Below are 14,793 nucleotides of genomic sequence, written 5' to 3'. Positions count from 1 at the left end.
TATGTACGTGTACTTCCCTTGCGTATCCTCACAGTGCACCTGACTTGAGAGAATCGCCAGAAGCAAGAGCATCATTTCGTTCAAAGGATTCCTTTACCTGTCGGCGAGCTCAGAGACTCGTCCGCGTTTTACTACCGACCGAGACCCGCTACGAGACATCTCAGGCTCGGTAAAGGGGTGCTTCAGGCTGGTTACGGCGATGGAATAGGCATCCGGAGCGGTAACCAAAGCGTCTCACTCCGGTGGCGGTGTCGTACTCACTGCGGGTCCTCACCGCGGGAGTCCAAGTCGTGCTCACTGCATCGCCTTTTGTGTTCACTGCATTGCAGGTATATAAGGGCGGCATGAGCGGCGACACTTCCCCCATTCAACTCAACTCCCGCCGAACAAAGTACCAATCAACCAACCAATTTACAACTACCATCAGCCGACAACATCATGTCCGCCGCGTTTATGAACCTCTACCACGCCTCCTCGTCCCGCTCTCCCGCCACTCCTATCGAGTTTGGGCGGGGCCGTACTCAGAAGAGTGCGTTGACGGGTGGATGGCCCAGCCAGCAGGCGTCTTCGTCGCAGGTGAGCATACTTCCTGCATCCTTCCTTAAAGTTCCAAAGCTAAACTCCATCTCCCAGTTCACTACACAACCCACCCCGCGCAAGCGCCGCCACCAGCGCAGCTATCAGTACACCGAGCCGACTCTGTTCGTCTCGGGCCCGCCAGCATACACACCCGCCGTTCCGCGTCCCACCGCGGTCGCCATGACCCACTCCACCGCCACCTCGCTTCGCCGCCTGCGCGCCATGCCGCGGCTCGAAGTGCTGGAGGAAGCCGACGAAGACGTCGTTGAGGACGAGGACGAGGAGCCGGACTTCGTGCCGCGGACGTTCCGGTCGCGGAGATGGTCATCCGTGAGCTCGATCGCGTCGTCGTTGGCGTCGATCCCGGAGAAGGATGAAAGGGATGCCGCATAGGACGTCGTATGACGAAAGGAGAAAGACCACCGGCGCACATCCGAAGCCAAAGGCCACTCGCCCTCCACGTCAAATTGGAGAGAGTGCGACACCAGCCGCGCGAACACAGCTGCGTGTCGCCAGCACGGCCCTAACAGGAGAGGAACGAGCACATTACCATATTTACCTTGAACACCGAACCAATTGACCATGAATTTGCAACATATACTTTCTTGCCTGAATGCTCCGATGTTCTGAGTACAACTTCATCACGACTCGTAAGCACCTTAAATAAGATTGGCGACGATATTGCAGGGGTCCCCCTATACCGGTATGCCCAGTCTCAATGGTTGCTGACGAGGCAAGCTGACTGTCTCACATATTTTTTGGTATAGTGGCCGGGCTTTACAGCGCATTCCCCACAAGATTGGATAGATATCAACAATCACAATTACTGCCCACTTCTCCTAGATGCGAGCCATTCGTCATGAAGAATCCCCATGTCGATCATGTCGACCCAATCGCCGTCCTGCCATATGCCCTTGCGTTTCCGCCCTTCTTCGACAAATCCACTGTATGGCTTGTCAGCACTATCGGACCAACAAAAATCGCCCTAACCTACATCTTCTTATACAATGCCACAGCACGCGGATTGTCGCCCATTACACTCAATGACACGCGATGCAGACCCAATTGCAAGAACGCATAGTCGACGATCCAGCGCACGATCTCTGTCCCATACCCCTTGCCCCGGATGCTCTCGTGCAGCACGATCGCCAGGCCGCCGTCGCGGTTCTTGTTCTGCCCGCCGTGCAGCTCGACATTGCCCACCGCCTGCCCGTCGAGGTCGACAACGGCGAAGAAAGTCGCGCTGTTTGTGACGCCTTTGATGCCTTCGGCGACTTTGTTCCAGTGGGGGACGGTGTTTCCGGGTCCGGTGCGCAGGACTTCGTGCGAGGCGATTGTCGCGGTGAGCGCGTCGAGGTCAGCGTCGCGGAAGGCGCGGAGGGTGAGGCCGGGCTTGGAGAGGGTGGCGAAGGTGGGTGTGGGGATGCTCATGGTGTGGGGGATGGTCGTAATCAGTGAAGGTTTTATATAGCCCACGCGATAAGGATAGATGCATGCGATCGCACGCATTCGGCATCAAGCACTCATATTGAGTCACAGGTAGAAAGGACAATAGACAGCATCGGGGCGGAGACGGGACGATATGCGACGAGTGACACCAGATGTGTAGGATTGTAGAAAGCGCCTCGCTTATGAGCGTCCTTGAGAGCAACAGAGGATGGGGATCAAAGGCAAAGCGAACAATGAGAATTTGGTCAGGTGACTGCAACGTGCATCCTTGTTAAAGTCGTGCTGATGGGCCATCACACCAACTTGTTCTCGACTCCCACTGCCCTCAAACTTCTCTGTCCGCCGCCGCATCGCAATATCGTCGAGTGGCCGCTTGAGAGGATTACTTGACTGACTTCTCAGCCACCATACTCCTTGTTCGTCGGTTCATTTCATTGAGCCAACAATGATCACAGCTCATTGTGAGGGTGGACGACACCCTATCTCACCAACTGGTCTTAACCCTGCGGATTCATTGCCAGATTACACCAAAACTTATCGGCCCGCTACTGTGGCTCATGTGCCCGCACTGTCTACCTGGCGAGACAGGATTCCGCAGTCAATTTGTTCAAAAGATACAAAGAAGCTGTTCAAGATAAAGTCGCATTACTTGGGCGTCGAAGCACGATGCAACATCGAGCCACCGCTTATGTGTCGCATGGCGGCGCCTTTCTACCAAAGCTCTGGGACCGCAGTCGCGTACGACAGACGATCACTTGTCTATCAGGTAACACAGGACTTCCATCCCCTCTGGGAACTCGGAAGCGTCGAGGACTTCGAGCAATGCTACATTGACCTCTTGGACAGTAAGTGTACTTCGGCATGTGCGTGCGAATCATGCTGAACGCTCACCTCAGCGCATTTCCGTGCCTACGATCATGCCTGCGTACTGCATCGGGACATCAGCGAGCACAATGCGATGTCGCGACGCGGAAGCGATGGAAAGGCCATTGGTTTCCTAAACGACTGGGACCTCGGCTGTTTCGTCGACGCAGACGGTATCGGCACAGGTTCAACATCCCAGCACCATACTGGGACTACACCCTTCATGGCGATCGATCTACAGCGCGCGGCGGACGGAACCTGCGTTGCAGCAGAGCACCGCTATTGCCACGATCTCGAATCCTTCTTCTGGCTACTCTTATGGGCAGTGCTGCACTTCGACCTCGAAAACAAGAGCCGCCTCAGCTGCACATATGAGCAGTGGACCGGGGATTGGGCTGGGTCAAACTCCTTCAAGTGGAACATCCTGTCTAAACCAGGTATGCTGGCTGGAGTGTTGAAGAATGCGTTGGATATGTGGAAGGGCACTGTGAAGCGCTGGGTTATTCCCCTTGCTCGTATGATCTGCGATGCGCGAGAGCGATCGACGCGATGGGACGACGACGCTGGCAGGGCCTTTGATGACAACATTTACGCAAAGGAGATGAATTTCGACCTCTTCATGCGTACGATCAAGCAGATGCCCAGAGAGGGGGCACACGAGAAGGACGCTTAGATACTTAATAGGTTGTGTCCACAGTATTTGTTGACTCGCTGCATCATATATGGCTTGAACCGTCTCCTATTGCTGAAGAATAATTAACTGAAGTGCCGAAAAGAGGACGCCGTTGAGGATGCCAGCGATCTTGGATAGCTGAAGCAAGCCGAATCGTGTGATCCTGGTCAGGTGACTGCAACGTGCACTTCTGTTGATGACGATGCGGTGGCGCGTCACGCCGAACTTGATCTAGACCACCACCGTCCTCAGGCTCAATTTTCGACCCGCGTGCGCAATAATCTCAAGCGCATCGTCGTAAAGTAACATCCGAATATCTCCCTCGAGCTCAGCTTGTGCGATCTAGCCAACGATCATCGCAACCTAAAGCGAGGCGGACAGACCTCACCATCAACGTCCATTCCTGGATCTACGCAGAACTCACTACGCTACATGGGTCTATCTAGACGTGGTAATGTGGCTCATCTGACTACGCAGCTTGCCTGGCGAGACAGCGCTCCCCATCTGACTCGTCCAGATGGTATCAAGAAGCTACTTGATTTGAAGGCGGGCGTCTTGGATGTCTGCGCGGGATACGACTTCGATTCTCCGGATACGGACGGTGTTCTCCCGTCTTCTGTCAAGAGCTCTGCGGCTGCATTTGGGCACGGCAGACGCACACTCGTGTACCAGGTGATACATGAAATAAGGCCTCTCTGGCTGCTCGAAAGTGCCGAGGAGTTCAAGAGTTGCTACGTTGACCTCTTGAGAGGTGAGCTTGCGTAGGCCTGCATGTGCGAATTATGCTGATCGCTCACCTTAGCGCATTTCCACGCGTACGACCCTGACCGCGTACTTCATCGGGATATCAGCGCGACTAGTGCCTTGGCGCGACTCAGGCCTGACGGGAAGGTCGCTGGCCTTCTAAACGACTGGGACCTCACTTGCGCAGTCGAAGGAGAGGGACTCGGCCAGCAGTTGGCGCCTCAGCTTCGCAGTGGGTCTACCATTTTTATGGCAATTGATCTGCAGCGCCGGGCGGGCGGAAAATATGCCGTCACAAACCACCGCTACTGTCATGATCTCGAGTCCTTCTTCTGGCTCTTGGTATGGGCCGTGCTGCATTTCGACCTCAACAACAAACGTCACCTCGACTGCAACATGTCTGCAGATTGGAACGGAGGCTGGGCAGAATCGAGTTTTTTCAAGGTTGACCTTCTCGACAGCGGGTATACCATGGACGGAGTATTGCAGAACACGCTGAATATCTGGCAAGACGTTGTCGAGTGCTGGGTTAAACCGCTTGCGTGCTTGCTTGATACTGCGCGCCAGAGCTCAACGAAATGGGTCGATAAGAGGAGGAAGGTCTTCGATGTCAACGCCTATGCAAATGAGCTCACCTTTGAGGCCTTCGTGCAGACGATTGAGCAGTTGCCAAGGACGCGAGCGCTCGAGGAGGCTTAGTTTGGCTAATTTTGTTGAAGGATATTTAGTCTATACGGAGGTTCAACGAAGGAACTGTGTGGCTCATAGTTCGTGAGAGCCTTCGTTGCCAAATGGGGAAGGTCGAAATCTGCCGCTTGGACACTCACGGAAACCGATCATTGTTTTTGCAAAGTCTTTTGTACTTTGCCTCCATTGTACTTTTCACTCCATGACATCCTCCCTCGCCGCGCAGCTCGCGGACAACGCGTCGCTGAATGCGAACCTATTGGTCGATCGCTTAAAAAGAAAGCCGACTCAGTCGTACCTCTTCACCGGGCGCGATGCGGACAACTACGATCTCGACTCCATTCACGCGCTTGCGGTCAATGGCTTTAGGCAACTTATTACCCTGACCCCGAAGCTGAGGAAGTACGAAGATGCGATCCTTTCTCCAGCTGCGAAGGCCACGGACCGTACGCTGCTTTCAACGGAGACGGACGCGCGCTTGAACGAGAGTCTGAAGGGGGTGATGATGCTTCTGGGGGAACACCTATTGACGGCACCCGCGGGGAAGGTCATCGAATGGCTGGTGCGGAGGTTCAGGTGCGTGCCAACGGTAATCTGACGGAGTACATGTTGACCGATTGCCAGAGTGAACGAGTTCAACGTTGATGATGTGCTCGCGCTTTTCCTGCCTTACCTGGAGTCCCCCCACTTCACCAAGATGCTCTCCATATTGTCGATCCAGTGCGCATACATATTCTTTGAACCATCACACATCTGACACCCTGCAGACCAAGCACCACCTGGGCCTTCCTCCTCCCCTTCAAGTCTGCCGCCTCTCGCGTCCCCCGCTCCGCTCTCGTCGCCGAGATGCGCAAAAATCCCGTCGTTGCGCGCTTCATATCATCGCTCGTCCCGAGCGCGATCCCCTACGGCGCCGCCCACGCAAACCTCATCAAGTTCAACGTCTCCGTCCTCCGGGACTTCATCACGCTCGGCAGGACGCTCGACGAGGGCGCGATCGCGCACCTGCTGCAGGCGATTCTTGCTCCATTGCAAAGCAACACTTCGCGCGACGCGGTGCTGGGCAGCTACATCCTCCTGGCGTCGATTTCGCACAAGGTGCAGCTGCCGGGTCCCGCGCTGAAGTCGGTCGTGGGCTCGATGGCTGCGTCGGCGCATGAGGTTGAGCCGGTTCAGCTGGTCACGGCGCTCGTCAGCGTGTGCGGGCCGCAGGAGGCGCTCTCGTCCTTCTCTCGGAAGGCATCGAAGTCCGTGTTGCGGCTCGCGGGCATCGAGGGCGAGTTGGTGAAGGCGTTGCAGTGGGAGCATGGAGAGAAGGTTGTGGTACCGCTGCTCGCGGGGTCGGTGGATCAGTGGGTGATCACAGGCATGATGAAGCGAGACTGGCGTTAACGAAGTCGCAGGCTCGAGGACTACACGAACACTTGGGAGGCCGTGCTCGCGGCGGCGAAGGGAACGACGGTGTCCGCGCTCGTCGCCATCCTCATCCAAGTGGTCAACGAGGGAGGCGACACCGCAGAGGACGCACGCAACCTGCTGGGCGTGGTGTATCAGCGTCATCCGGAATCTCTCAGTGGCCTGCCAGGCGCGGATAGTGTGCTGCTTACCATATCCAAGGTGTGTAACCTCGAATATTCCGCATATATGCGCCATTTACTGACCATTTCCTAGATAGGATCCTCGGGAATGGCCGACGACATGGCGGTCGCTGCTGCGGATTCGAACGCGGCAACTCGCGTCGCTGCTGTCAAGGAGCTTCTTGCAAGGGCGGAGCGGGATGAGTTGACAGTGAGTGATACTGTGCACTTGGTCTATCACTTTTCTAACGGCTGATACAACTCCGATAGGACTCCACCACCTCCGCCCTCCTCGCCCGTGTCGCCGACGACAGCGCGGACGTGCTCAATGCCCTGTACAGCCGCCCTGATGTGTTCACGCCCATTCTCTACGCGCAGAAGGAAGTATATCTGCAGCACCTTGCGTCTGCGCTTGACAGCTCGGTGAAGGTCGATAGGCACACTTTGATTGCACACGTTGGCTATATCGCTGGTCAGGTTTCAAGAGAAGTCGATGCTCCGACTCTTGACGCCCTTGTGCGGCTGCTGTTCCCGCACTTGCTGTACACGAAGGCACGGCAGCGGTCGGCGGAGGCGGTGTGGAAGGCTGTAGCGGGGAGCGAGGGACTCGGAAAGCACCCGCTGCTCGTGGAGTGTGGTCGGGTGTGGGAGGCGGCGAGTGCGGATGAGAAGGACGGTGAAGGTGCGGAGAAGATGGCGAGGGTGAACCTAAAGGTGGCGAATCGGATGGCGGGTGAGTGAGAGCTCTTTCCTGTCGACGACTTAAGCCCGTTGGCGAGGTCGTGGAAGAATGCTTATGGCGAACGGTGCTAATCAACCTGTCAGAAAACATCATTATGTCGGACGAGTACGCCGCGCACCTCGAGTTCTTGCTCGCCAGCTTGAAGGGCGAGGAGGCGAACGCACGGCTGCTGGCTGGGCTCGTCGCGATCGCGCTCCTGCGCCGGATGTCGGGCGAGCACCAGGTCGGCGCGGCGTATAGGATCTTGGAGGCGGTGGAGAGCTTTGGGGGTGTGGTGTCGACGCCGGAGGTTGGTGCGCAAGAAGATGTGGACGAGGTGAGTTTCTTCGTTGGAGGCAACCACGGAGAAGGAGAACTGATGTGTACCGCAGCTCGCTAAGGACGAACATGTCGCAAAGCTGGCGGCACAGAAGACCAAGTCGGCCACGACAGCGCTGTGGTTGCGCCTGGCCATTATCAAGCAGATTGCGACCATCGCGCGCCCTGCCAACATCATCTTGGATTGGTTGACGATACTGCCTTCGGTACGTGTTCATTCGCGCCATCCATTGAATTCGGCTCATCTCGTTCTTCAGCGTACCGCCGACACTCGCGGCACCAAATACGTTAACCTCATGCGCTCGACCTTCCGCGTCGCCAGCGGCTTCCCTAGCATTCTCGCCGCCAGCATCTTCCGCCAGATCTTTCACACCCTTCAGGATGAGACCCTCGCTTTCCTCGCCGGTATCTGGGACGGCGCGGACCCTCTCCTCCAGCCGCATGACCCGCGCCGCAAGGCCGCGCTTGCGCTGGGCCGCGGGTATCTCGAGGCGCGCCAGGACGATGCTGAGCCGACAGACTTCCAGGCGATCCTGCCGTCCCTGCTCGTCGCCGTGCAAACTGTGGACGCGCGCCTGGCGTTCGATGTGCTGAAGGTGTTGAGGCAGAGTCTAGAGAGGAAGTTCACGGCGAAGAGCAGGGTGTATGGGCTGGACACGATCTATGGGCCGGGGAGTGGTGAGTTTGACCGGGTAGTTGACTCAAGGGGGTTGCTGATTCGGGCTCAGGGAAACTGCAGTATCTTGAGCAGGGGGACCTCAAGCAGTACCTCGATGCGTTGCTCCAGCATGAGGCGCACTTCTTGCGAGACTCTGGTTATGGGCGCAGCTTCCATCATGAGCACCTTGCGCCCGCAAAGAAGGACAAGAAGGCTGTGGGGTAAGTCGGTTCTGCGAGCCTTTCGTAACACGAACTGATTCATCTTTCAGATACAAGCATCGCGTGCTTTGCTTTCTGCTATCGCACATCGATGTCTTCGTGCTTCCGCAAGCTCAGATTGCCCTGTTGGGCGCGCTCGAGCTTGTTCCCTCACCCGAGAAAGCGACAATCCTGCGCCCGACCATCCGATCACTCGTGCACAAGGTGCCTACGTACCTCGCCAATGTTTATGGCGATGCGTTGGAGAAGTTCACGGCGCTCGTAGCTTCGTCCTTTGACGCCAGCACCGCGGATGTGTTGTCGCAAGCGGATAACGAGCTGTGGATGGATTATGTGCAGACCGTGCAATACGTCTTCGCGGGTATGATTTTGCGATCGGTGAGGTATGTATGACAACTGACGATGTTGCAGGTCAGTTCAAGGCGCCGCGCGATGCGATCGCAAGCGCTCTCGAGCAAGGGCTGTTCGAGGGGCTGAGCTCTGAGAGGCAGGCTGAGCTTTGCGAAGTGCTACTCGACATGGACGACGTCGAGGACGTGCCTGCTGTTCACGCGCTACTGTCGAAGTTGCTCGTCGAGGTGCCGCTCATCAATCACTTGCTCACGAGCACGCGCCCTGCGGATGCCACGACGAGCCCCCGGGCCAAGAAGCAGAAGACCGTTGGCGAGACGTCCTACTCGCTGTCTCGCTTGACCATGCTGGCGGAGGTGCTCGCCGCGAAGGAGCTGCCAGGATCGTTGGACTTGGTCGCGTGCCTCCTGGACACGCTCGGTGCTGTCGTGCACTCGCCTTCATCCGGTGCAGAGGTCGGGTATGTGGTGCAGTTGCTCATGTCGTCCATTGGACATGCGGCCGGCAAGGTCACGGCCTCGACGGTCATCACTGCTGGGACGATCCGTGTCGAGGTCTTGGTAGATGTAATCAGAAGTGCGTTACCCAGCATGTCCTACTCTCTTCGCTACTGACGTATCCTGTCAGGCGCTTCCAACCCTCAGACGTTCCACCAGGCCCTATTGCTGATGGCAGAGCTTACGCGCCTTGCGCCCGAGGCGATCCTGCGCAACGTCATGCCGGTCTTCACGTTCATGGGCTCGAACGTCTTCCATAGGGACGACACTTACAGCTTCCGCGTCATACAGAAGGTCAGTCGTTTGAGGCGTATCGTCGAAAGCCCTGCTTATAAGTTTGTCCTACAGACCATTGATATGATTGTCCCCGTCATGGCGGACAGTCTGCGCAAGCAATACACGGACCGTCTGGAACTCTACGTCGCCGCCCGTGACTTCCTGCGTGTCTTCACGGATGCTGCCAGCCACATTCCGAGACATCGTCGGGTCAGGTACAGTCAACGCCATCGGAATGGTGGCCGAATGCTGACCCGTTTCTCATCGCAGCTTCTTCACGCACTTGCTGCAAGTGCTCAAACCTGAGGACTTCCTCGCCCCCGTATGCATGCTGCTGATTGAGCGCGCTACGAACCGAGTTGTGAAGCAGAAGGAGGAGGATGCACGCGGATCTCTGTTCCTGCCTCTGACGTTGTTACACCACTTCCCGGCAACGCAGCAGATTCCCGTGGGTTGACTAGCCCATCGACCGCCAAACATCTCTCTGATCCTTCGTCCAGGCTCTCACCGAGATCGTACACGAAGCAAGTCGCCTTTTGGAGCGCTGCGCCAGCAAAAACTCAGTTGCCAATTTCCTGGATTGGAAACTGTAAGCTGCGCACCCGCTCACTGACTGATTCTGGCTAATCCAACCACAGTGACGATGAGTCATCATCCGAGAAGATCCTTTTCCAGCGCCGCGCGAAGGCCCTCATCCTGTTCGTTGGCTTTGCACTCAAGACGGGCAGCGTTCAAAGTGGCGACACTACCGTTCCTCAGCTTCTCTTTGCTTTGCTGGGGCTCAGCATGCGCAAGGAAACCTTGGACCGATCGGACGAGATTTACTCAACGTCGAGATCATCGTTGGAGCGCCTGCTATCCGTCATGCCCGCCGCAGACTTCGTGATCTCGATAGAAACGATCCTTGAAATGGACGACGACGCTGTGGGTACATCTCTCGTGAAGCTTCTCGGTTCATACTGATGCCACATAGCTCCGCGAGCGTGCATTGTGCATATTCTCGGAGCGGCTGGGCAAGATAGCAGACAAGGTCCGCAAGCAGGTCACGCCACACGTCCTCAAGATCATGAAGGTGGTGCACATGTTCATCGAGACGCGCAAGTCGAGTCCGGAAGCAAGCGGCGCCTTCAAAGCCCTGCAGGCTATCAGCGAGACCATGTTGCCAGGAGAGGAGTCTGCTTTATTGGAATGCGTTGCGCCTACACTGGCGGCGATAGACGGAAGCAACGTCGCCTTCGCCTTGTCTGCGCTTGCACCTTTGCTGTACGTGCACGCTTCTCGCATGGAAAATGCGCATAACACATTATACAGATCCAAACTTGGACCACGCGTGATACCCTTCCTTCGCCAGGCGGTTGCGCTGTGCGTCAATGTCCTTCGCTCCGACAGGGCCGGTGCGTTTGGGAAAAGGAACGATTAATCCTCTGTCTGACTGACCTATTACTCGCTCAGAATTGGATAACCTGGCGGTATCTGTCATCCAGGGTCTGCTGTCCTCTATCCCGGCTTTCTGGTCATCGAATGAGATCTCCACCGTCTTGACCCTTGTGCTCGATCGTCCCGGCGCGACATCCAGCATAGCGCTCGGCAAGGCTGTCGTCAAGCGTCTGCCTGCCAAAGCTCTGGTCGCAGCTCTTTTCGATCTGTGGGACAAGGCTTCGACGAACATCGTACGTCCGCTGTGCTACTTCACGAACAACAGATTATTGACCTTGCATCAGTATCGGCTTCGTGGCTACTTTGATCTGCTCAAGCGCGCCTTCCACAAAGCGGACCGTGTCGTTGTCATCGACGGTGTACGTGAAGCCCTGAAGCGCTTCACGGAGGGCCTCGAGATAGTTGCGAGCACGCAATCGGCTGAGGTACGCACTACCCTGTCCATACTCGACCGTTGCTCATGAGGGTTGCAGCTGGAGAGCAGCCTTGCGGCCGCATTCATCGAGATGGTGGTGAAACTCAACGAGGCCGCCTTCCGTCCAGTATTCCGCAGGCTGTACGACTGGGCTTTCACGGGCCCCGATGGTAAGGTTTCCACCCTGGAGTCAGTCGCCATGTTGACCCCCTGCCAGATGGTAATACGAAGCGCGTGACGTTTTGCCATCTCTACCTTGCATTGCTGGACTACTTCCGCGTAGGTCACCTCTTGTCTCTTATGACAAGTGACGCTCAACTTTGCTTTAGGGACTCATGAACCCGTACATGACTTTCATGATCCCCACGATGGTCGAGCTCTTCGGATACTATTCAGCAGGCGCTTTGGACGATGCCGCGCTCTGGAGCTCCTTGCTTGAGCTTGTGGCGAAGAGTTTGACATACGATGACGGATGTGAGTCCTATAGTTTGATTCTGTTCGCTCTTTCACACTAACGGTTTGTCGTAGCATTCTGGCGCGAAGCTCAACTGCGCAAGCTCGCCAAGCCGATCGTCGAGCAGGTGCCCGTCTATGTGGGCATCAACGCGAAGGATGGCAAACGACTGTTGCGCGATGCTCTGACGGCACTCGTCGACACCTCCAACGACGACGTGCTACTCAAGAGCATCAATCTCGATTTGCTGATGCACACGCGCTCGGAAGAAGCAAGCGTACGGCTTGTGGCATTGGAGTGTGCTGAGGCGCTTTGGCGCAACCACGGAGGCGAGCTGCTGGGTGAGTACCGGTTTTTCATGAATGCAAGTCTTGGACTCACATATCTCCGCAGGCTTCGCCTCGGAGACCGCAACGTTCGTCGCGGAGACAAGCGAGGATGAGAACGATGCGGTCGTGCGCGAATCTTTGAAGCTCAAGGACGCTTTGGAAGCTGTCGCTGGCCGCATCAGTGGCCTTTGAAAGGATCTTATCGTGTAAACACCTCTCGTAGTGGGGTTGTATGTTTGCTGCTCACTAATATCACATGTCTGACATCCAGGGGGAGTCTTTGTCTACGTGCAAAAACCTACTGAAGTCTGAAGGTGCATGCTACCTGGAGTTTGACTGGCTATAACGGCCACCGCGTCGATGGTATCGGCTATCCCTCTGTTGTGAGCTCCGCTGACTTGTTGCTACATAAGGGTATATCCGTCGGCGCGGTTTAGGCTATGTTTTTGATAAGTTTTGTTGAGGACATGATCATGTTTTGACCTTTGTAGTCTTTTGTTGCCATCGTCATTATCAATGTGACGATCGCCATACCATGCATATAAGCAACATAAAGCCGGCGCATGTGCCCTGCCTTCATCTCGTTCGTACCATCATTCACCGCTACCCAAGTCGCCCACAATGAACACTGGCCAGCCTCGACGCCTCTCGAAGTCCGTCGTTGACGAGCTCTCCAAGACATTCGGACCACAAAAGCAAGTCATACCCTCGGGCTTCCTCTCGAGCAAGCTCTACAAGGATGTCCTCGCCGCGCTGGACGTTGCCCGTATACCCGCTGCTGTGCCTTTGGATCGCGCTGAGTGGCTGAATGTCCTGAACGCCTGGGACGGTATCATCTGCATCGTCGGCCTACTTGGCGACCTCGGCCGTCCAACGCCGGCCTTCGTCTACAACAAGATCGCGGCGAGTGCAATCCCGCGCGTCTGGAAGTGGCTTCAGTGGCTGCACCCGCATGCCCACAATTGCGACGAAGAGGCGTGCGACGCGGCCATCGAAGCATATGGGTGGGACTTTCCGCATGGGGAGGAAGGATGGCTTCTGAAAGCTGTCTCTGCGGCGCTCATTACAATCGACAATAGCTCTCAAGGCAGAATCGTCGATGTAACCGACTTGGCCACGTACATTTTCGACATGTGGAGGATTCGGAATCGAGACCTAGGCGCTCATGAGCCGGCAGACGAGCGCACCGGTCTTCTGTTGGACACGCTCACTAGAGTCACCGACACAATCCAAAGGGATGCGCTTGCCATGACGAGGGTCATCGGCTATGGAAAGGATCCGCTTCGGACTATCCTGCGCCGCATGCGCGCTGTGGTCGACATGCCCCTGCTCAACTTCCGGGAGGTCTACGCGCTTGTCGAGCTCGCGATCTGTGTGGCGTCCATAGAGTCCACACAATACGTTCTTCGACCCCTGCTCTGGCTTATCGCTCCTTTGATGCGGCTCGCCGACAAGCCTGAGTCGGTCAGCTTTGCGGCGATGATCGACAGACAGGACCCTGGAATGGGGCCTCATTTGCGGCACTATGTTGACAATTGCTTCCATTTGCTTAAGCTTCTGCGGCCCCAGCTGCGCTGCACTCGCGACGTGATCCGTTTGGTCGAGAGCGGCATACTCCAGGCATTCTTCGATCATCTTCAACGTTATTCGGATGCGTGCGGCGCACATTGTATCGTTGGGCACGCACTCAGGGCCGTCATGGTCCCGATGTTCATCTTCCCTTCCGTGGCGAATGCAGTGTCCAAGGTCATCAGCCGCCATAGCTTGGGCCCGCCTGCGGAGAATTCCAACAAAAAGGCATATTGTCGGGCGCTCTGGACTGGCTTCCACTTGGCATCGAACGAGATTAAGCACGACAGAGAGAAGTTCAAGGCCACGACAAGCGCAATTCAATATTGTCACAACGTCTCGGTGAGAGCTCTCAACTCCTCATCTCTTTATCATCTTACAGGATCACAGTGTGGGAATCGCGACTCCGGCGCTAAGCTGAAGCGGTGCGCTTGCGGCTATGCTTATTATTGCTGCAAAACATGTCAAGTCGCGGACTGGTCACGACACAAGGCCGCTTGTCGACCTGGTGAGTCTGCGCCATACAGTTCCATTCCGTCACAGCTGACTGGCGTGGACAGTAGCTTGCGCGAGCGAGTCTCAAGATTTTGACATCGACCACTTCGCCGATATCTACTTCATCCGCTATCGGGCCAATAAGATCCTGGCCAGCTTGGATGTAACCAAATCCGGCGACGATGGTCAATCACTCCTTGTTGACTTCAGCGAGGGAAGTTCGACAACTGTGCATTACGTTCCAGGGAGCCCGAACTGTTGTTATGCTATGGTCGGGCATGCCAGTGAGCCGGCAGTGTTGACCATTTTAGAGTTTCCAAACCCGGTACAATAGAGTAGTACTTCAGTGCATAGCTTGACAACCGCTTGGGACAATCATCAAGATCAATGATTCTACGCTGTGACAGAAGTACGTATCCTTTGACAGAAGCTATGTATGGAGTCGGTGAGTGGGAAAG

General features: G+C 56.1%; 6 protein-coding genes across 6 annotated transcripts; 5 read left to right on the top strand and 1 right to left on the bottom strand.

The window, feature by feature from the left end:
- The first annotated feature begins 334 nt into the window (after positions 1 to 334).
- On the top strand, positions 335 to 1,174 carry SCHCODRAFT_02680797 (uncharacterized protein). The gene is made up of 2 exons (XM_003028362.2): positions 335 to 576; positions 634 to 1,174. The coding sequence occupies exons 1-2, from the start codon at positions 439 to 441 to the stop codon at positions 970 to 972; spliced, it is 477 nt and encodes a 158-aa protein (XP_003028408.1). The 5' UTR covers positions 335 to 438; the 3' UTR covers positions 973 to 1,174.
- A 228-nt stretch (positions 1,175 to 1,402) lies between these two features.
- SCHCODRAFT_02514791 (acyl-CoA N-acyltransferase) lies at positions 1,403 to 2,010 on the bottom strand (the record flags this gene model as incomplete). The annotated part of the gene is made up of 2 exons (XM_003028060.1): positions 1,403 to 1,523; positions 1,574 to 2,010. 2 exons carry the CDS (start codon positions 2,008 to 2,010, stop codon positions 1,403 to 1,405), a joined length of 558 nt encoding a protein of 185 aa, XP_003028106.1.
- Positions 2,011 to 2,725: 715 nt separating this feature from the next.
- On the top strand, positions 2,726 to 3,565 carry SCHCODRAFT_02671791 (uncharacterized protein; the record flags this gene model as incomplete). Its single annotated transcript, XM_003028361.2, has 2 exons — positions 2,726 to 2,873; positions 2,925 to 3,565. 2 exons carry the CDS (start codon positions 2,726 to 2,728, stop codon positions 3,563 to 3,565), a joined length of 789 nt encoding a protein of 262 aa, XP_003028407.1.
- A 432-nt stretch (positions 3,566 to 3,997) lies between these two features.
- SCHCODRAFT_02692445 (uncharacterized protein) lies at positions 3,998 to 5,008 on the top strand (the record flags this gene model as incomplete). The annotated part of the gene is made up of 3 exons (XM_003028360.2): positions 3,998 to 4,016; positions 4,083 to 4,316; positions 4,368 to 5,008. 3 exons carry the CDS (start codon positions 3,998 to 4,000, stop codon positions 5,006 to 5,008), a joined length of 894 nt encoding a protein of 297 aa, XP_003028406.1.
- Positions 5,009 to 5,179: 171 nt separating this feature from the next.
- Positions 5,180 to 12,563, top strand: SCHCODRAFT_02639044 (uncharacterized protein). The gene is made up of 26 exons (XM_050346054.1): positions 5,180 to 5,572; positions 5,621 to 5,716; positions 5,764 to 6,348; positions 6,400 to 6,613; positions 6,668 to 6,784; positions 6,844 to 7,306; positions 7,399 to 7,631; positions 7,687 to 7,839; positions 7,891 to 8,311; positions 8,362 to 8,512; positions 8,563 to 8,873; positions 8,924 to 9,439; positions 9,491 to 9,654; positions 9,709 to 9,851; positions 9,907 to 10,084; positions 10,137 to 10,225; positions 10,275 to 10,560; positions 10,610 to 10,899; positions 10,948 to 11,030; positions 11,089 to 11,306; positions 11,358 to 11,498; positions 11,547 to 11,658; positions 11,706 to 11,767; positions 11,818 to 11,962; positions 12,017 to 12,283; positions 12,336 to 12,563. The coding sequence occupies exons 1-26, from the start codon at positions 5,199 to 5,201 to the stop codon at positions 12,461 to 12,463; spliced, it is 5,940 nt and encodes a 1,979-aa protein (XP_050198230.1). The 5' UTR covers positions 5,180 to 5,198; the 3' UTR covers positions 12,464 to 12,563.
- Positions 12,564 to 12,892: 329 nt separating this feature from the next.
- Positions 12,893 to 14,682, top strand: SCHCODRAFT_02692443 (uncharacterized protein; the record flags this gene model as incomplete). The annotated part of the gene is made up of 3 exons (XM_003028358.3): positions 12,893 to 14,182; positions 14,231 to 14,348; positions 14,401 to 14,682. The coding sequence occupies 3 exons, from the start codon at positions 12,893 to 12,895 to the stop codon at positions 14,667 to 14,669; spliced, it is 1,677 nt and encodes a 558-aa protein (XP_003028404.1). The 3' UTR covers positions 14,670 to 14,682.
- Positions 14,683 to 14,793: the final 111 nt, after the last annotated feature.

Source organism: Schizophyllum commune (genome assembly GCF_000143185.2).
Source record: "Schizophyllum commune H4-8 unplaced genomic scaffold SCHCOscaffold_11, whole genome shotgun sequence".
Taxonomy (NCBI): Eukaryota; Fungi; Basidiomycota; class Agaricomycetes; order Agaricales; family Schizophyllaceae; genus Schizophyllum; species Schizophyllum commune.
Note: the sequence above shows the minus strand (reverse complement) of the source record. Positions and strands in the feature narration are given on the sequence as shown.

Excerpts from the sequence above, each read along its gene's own strand:
- SCHCODRAFT_02680797 (XM_003028362.2), top strand. The coding sequence starts at position 439 with ATGTCCGCCGCGTTTATGAACCTCTACCACGCCTCCTCGTCCCGCTCT. Across the intron at positions 577-633 it reads AGCAGGCGTCTTCGTCGCAG|TTCACTACACAACCCACCCC; the intron begins GTGAGCATACTT and ends TCCATCTCCCAG.
- SCHCODRAFT_02639044 (XM_050346054.1), top strand. The coding sequence starts at position 5,199 with ATGACATCCTCCCTCGCCGCGCAGCTCGCGGACAACGCGTCGCTGAAT. Across the intron at positions 5,573-5,620 it reads TGGCTGGTGCGGAGGTTCAG|AGTGAACGAGTTCAACGTTG; the intron begins GTGCGTGCCAAC and ends ACCGATTGCCAG. Across the intron at positions 8,513-8,562 it reads AAGGACAAGAAGGCTGTGGG|ATACAAGCATCGCGTGCTTT; the intron begins GTAAGTCGGTTC and ends TTCATCTTTCAG.